General features: G+C 39.8%; 1 protein-coding gene across 6 annotated transcripts in view; it reads left to right on the forward strand.

The window, feature by feature from the left end:
• Nucleotides 1-4,938, forward strand: part of LOC102672037 (proto-oncogene tyrosine-protein kinase ROS) — a 27,727-nt gene that overhangs the window by 10,374 nt on the left and 12,415 nt on the right. For all 6 annotated transcript variants that reach the window (XM_006622788.2, XM_006622790.2, XM_006622789.2 and 3 more), the window contains one exon: nucleotides 386-445. In XM_006622788.2, the coding sequence (XP_006622851.1) occupies nucleotides 386-445 (60 nt within the window). The remainder of the gene's footprint in view (nucleotides 1-385; nucleotides 446-4,938) is intronic.

Genomic DNA, 4,938 nt, shown 5'->3' on the forward strand with positions numbered 1-4,938 from the left:
GCTTCCGGTACACAGGTGCGCGTCCGGCATTTAATGGAAATGAAAGTTAGAAAGAGAAGAGAGAATGCATTCATGGAATCGATTAGATCGAGGGTGGCGAATAATTTCAGTACCCGATAACAAGGTGATGTGAAGCCATGCGTACGGCTATGGGAATTTTCGGAGTCAACTAGTCCCCAACGCATATTTAATTAACCCTAACGATCGTATTTATTCAAAAATACCATTGATATCACCTGTTTATGAATATAAATCGCGTGGTGAACTAACATCTGTCACATAACCGTGAAATATATACTTTACATGTTTTTTTTTTTTTTTTTGGAAAATATTATTAGATACAAAGGGACGATAATTAAATTCATGTTTTTTTTTCTTTTTCCAGAATCGAACGGACGATTCAAGCTCGGAGGTAGGATGCGGTATACGATGCAAAATCGACCAAGTAAGTGATTTAAAACTTGCTCATCGGTGATGCTTAGATAGATCTATATTGAACGCTATGTTGTACGCTGACGAGTTAACAGAAGTTTCGGAATATCTTCTTCGATTGGGCGAAGACTGGAGCCTTAAGTTCAGTGATAATGAGGATAATTTTCGCATCGGTTGCGGCGCGAATTTAAAGTTCGTCGGGGAACATTGTCGAACGTTTATTAACATAGGCGAACGTCGAGACGAAAATAAAGGGACGCCGGTCCCCTGGCACAATGAGTACTTCCGCTGCCGTCCCCGGGGGTGCTTGTTCGGTAGAGAGACGGTAAATGACAAATAAAAACAAAGTCAGGTCCTTCGCCTCTCTCTCTCTCTCTCTCTTCTCTCTTCTCTCTTTTAGAGCGTATATACGTAGCCAAAGGCAATGAATGGATAAACGTATATACGTATTACGCGTACGAATGAAAGAATGGCCGGGCTCGTACGGCTTCGTAACTTTAAATTGGATCGCGTACAAGTGCGGCCTATGGCGGATGTCGCCAAATTACCGTGTGACTCCGGATTCGCTCTCTCTGTTTACCCATCTCTTTCCGCTTCTCTGCTTCTCTCTGTCTCCCGTTTCACCCTGTTGCGGAAATCCATGGTGAACCGTGAATCCGACAATGTTTTTTTCACACTTTAATGTGATTTCACTTAAATATCGGACTTATCGATTATGGTTAAGGGAGTTAGAGACAAGACAAAATCTAACATCTTGTATGTTATTGAAAAGGAAGGTGAATTAACTGAGAGTCGAGTGAAATCGAGAGAGGATCGTTAACAAAAAATTTCAGCCGAAAGTTTCAGTACAAAGGGAAAAGATCCGGGGATAAGAAACCGAGAAAGGATCCGCCCTATGGCCGGAAGGATATCCAGCAACGCGTGTCTCCAGGCTAGGAAACGAGAACTGCAATTAATGTACCGAAAAGGATAAAAGGGCCTACGATACGTTTAATTATCGCGTGCCATCGAAAAAAAGGGCGAAGAGGAACGCGACCATTAAGTACTCTGTCCCTTCCTCCTCGCGAGGATGTCATATTTATTGTGCTCGATCGCGTGCATTTTTTCCTCTTTTTTTTTTTTTAAATAACTTGATGGCACGAGGTTGCGTGCTAGCGAGTTGAAAAGCCTCGAATACCACAGGTTGATACGTGAATTGAGCTCGATTCCCTCCCTCGCCTCGTTTCACGGTTCGTACGTTCCAGTAACGCGCGCGAATAACGGTTAGGCACGACACGATTCAAAAGGAAGATGCTCTACTTTTTGCTAAACGCAACCCTAATTGCCTTCCTCCGTTAATCCAACAAAAATTGCCCGCAACTAGCCGTTAAACTTTACCTCGATTTACTCGCGTGCTCCCCTTTTTCTCCTTTACGTAATTTTAAAACAGAGAATGGATGCGAGAGAATTATAAACACGATACGATGAATTTTTATGGACATAATTTTGATTGGACAAGTTCGTGTGCACCGGGCTTGGCTTTGACGCTTCTTCCGGCAATTTCACGGATCGATTGCAACGGCAAACCGATATCCGTGTAATTTCTTTTGTACGAAACGTTACGTTGTGTGTATATATATATTTTTTGATAATGCAATATGTAATACGAAAATATAATATCGTATAAGAAAATATAAGATATTCTATATATGGCTGAGCGCGTAAACAAGAGGATAGTAAGTGAGGATTTCTTACTCAATCTTCTTTGGCGAAAACATATCTGACAGCCCGATTTTACCCCATTCGAGTGTGTTTGTAAAGTAGCAGACCACCAGCACCCGGGATCTCCGTGACAAATCGCACACTTGACATTGACTACCACCACTTTCCCTTCTTCTTCTCCACGTCTTTTCTCGATCATTATACCAATAAACAATTTAACGTGTACGATTTATCGTAAACGATCGTCTCCCTATTTTTTTTTTTTTTTAAATTAACGGAAATTAACGTTAGACGAGATACGGAAGCGTTGTGTGTGTGAATCTTCAAGATTCCTCGTGATTAATATCTTGCGTCGCGCAATCGGGGGGGTTGAAGCGAAACGAGGAGAGAACGAATAGATCCTCGTTCGTGGTGGAATGAAGATCTACGATCTAGGGGAGTTGAGTGGAGCGAGGGCCAGGCCGGGGCGTAATGTGTGTTGAGGTTTTAATGAGGAAGTGAGAAATTAGCAGGCGCAGCGTCGAACCGATGCGCCTCAGCTGTTTTTCCACTGTCTGATAGTTTTGTCAACCCCCATCACGCGACGGCCCAACCTCGAAACGGACGAAAATTACGATCGTTTAACGAGGTGAGCCGAATTCGAAATACGGTGTACGATATACGAATAGTGGTCACCAAGAAGGGGAAAGAAATAGTCAAGAAGGAACGTTTCGTGCGAACTAATTGAAAAAGGGGGATCGTGGGGCTGATATGGGCATGGAGAAATGAAACGTCAAGAGAAATATGATTAATTAAGACGTTAAAAATTATCGTCGTCTAGGGTCGTTAGGGTAGACGTTCACAACTATCGTGCATTGCTGAGATAAATGCTTGTTCGACACTTCTTCTTCTTCTTTTTCTTCTTCTTTTAAAGGCGTTTTTAATTTCTTTCTTTTTTTTTTATATAGTATATATATATATATATATTTCATTTTCCTTCCTTTTGGATTAAGATGGATCGATCGTATCTTCTACTCTTGAATAATTGTTTAAAAAAGAAGCGATTCGTTCCGTTCGTTTTGATAGATCGATTTGTTGCAATCATTGCTGAATCGTTCGAAGCAATCGAATCGAATTGCCACCAAATGTTTATTAATAACTTATTTATCTAATGCTGGAGGTCCCTTTCGTTCTAGACTTTTCAGACCATTTGACCTGTGATACCCTCCAATACCATCGTAATCGTATACACATATACATGTATGTATACATAACAATTATTGACCAGTCGCGCGAAACGAGATTTAATCGATGTTTCGAACGGTTGTTTCCCTTTTTTCGTTTTTTCTTTTCTTTTTCTTTTTTTTTTAGATTATTGAATTTAAGGTTAAAATGTTAAAATTCTTATAAAAGAAAACAAAGTGATATTCCGTAATATTTTTATTACAACTGTTCCATATTTCTGTTCCTTTCTAGATACTATCACTTTCGAACAAAAAGCAAATATCCAATTTTATTTATAAAATTGATTTCGAGATGATAAAACTGTTGGTTAACGTGCAGGTGCATGACTAATCCCTCGTAGAATTAATCTTTCTATAGCGAGCTTATTATTCTAAAATGTCGAGAGGGTATCATTTATATGCGGCGCCTCTCCAATGCGGCAGAGTGTCGATCAGCCTGACAATTGGTAAATGGCTCTCTTGTATCTCGAGATACGATGTTGAAATAACGATTTTACGAGGTGCAGCAGCTGTTATACACGATGCAGTTATTGGTAATAAGAGCCTATCTAAGGATTTCGATTTTCGATCGAAAACGCGATCAAACGTCAATTATCTTTTATAGAGAAATTAAAAATATATATTAAAAATAAAATATACAGATTCATCTCGTCGAAGAAGAAGAAATTATAAAAACAACGATTAAAAATGAACTGGAAAGTCTAGACAAAACTATTATAAACTTGCTCTTCCTGAAGTTCTTGAAACCATTGAACATGCCATATCGGTCTTGTGTATTTACATTTCGTCAAGCACGCTTCCTTTCAAGATGTTCTCAAGGAAACGAGTCTTGCAAGATATTTCCAGTTCGTCAGTCGATTCGGCAACCGGATGGAATTTTTGTTTATCCTATCCACAAACTCGTACCCTCGTCGAAAATGCAACGACAAAACGATCGACGCGATTCGATTTATTATTAAATAAGATCGTTGTGTTAAACGGGTTAATAAATAAATCAAATAATGACGAGTAATTTTCTATAACGTGATAACATTGATGATCTTCGTTTATCGGAAAAAAAGATTAAGATTAATCGAGGGACGTATCAGGCGCCTGAGCGTAAAAAATTTCGTACGATCACGATTTCCATAGCAAATAAGCACGCGCGCTCTCATGTTCTTGATTCTTCGTGTTCTTAAGCTCTTTTCCTCGTCCTCTTCTTTTCCATCTTCTTCGACCGGCTTGTTGTCGCCGACAAATGCCCACATCCTCTCGCGCAGAAAGTTAATGCGTTAAACTTCGGTTCGCAAATCCATGCTCGGCACGAACCGACCGGCTGTCTTATGAACGTGGGTGTCACTTGAGGCACGTGCCTCGTACCGTCCATCTTTTAAAATACGACAACCAGATGTTCCAGTTAGTATACTTCAATGCCAAAATTATGCAGCGTGCCATCATTTCTTCGTTTCTCGATTCGATCATCCGATATATCGAGAATTAACGAATTAACGATCAAGTGGAAATGGGGGGTATGCTGTCTAATTCTACTTTGCATAAACGTTTGCGCTTGCATTTATATATAAACTGAATATATATATATATA

This window comes from Apis dorsata, unplaced genomic scaffold (genome assembly GCF_000469605.1).
Source record: "Apis dorsata unplaced genomic scaffold, Apis dorsata 1.3 scaffold_757, whole genome shotgun sequence".
In the NCBI taxonomy this organism is placed as follows: Eukaryota; Metazoa; Arthropoda; class Insecta; order Hymenoptera; family Apidae; genus Apis; species Apis dorsata.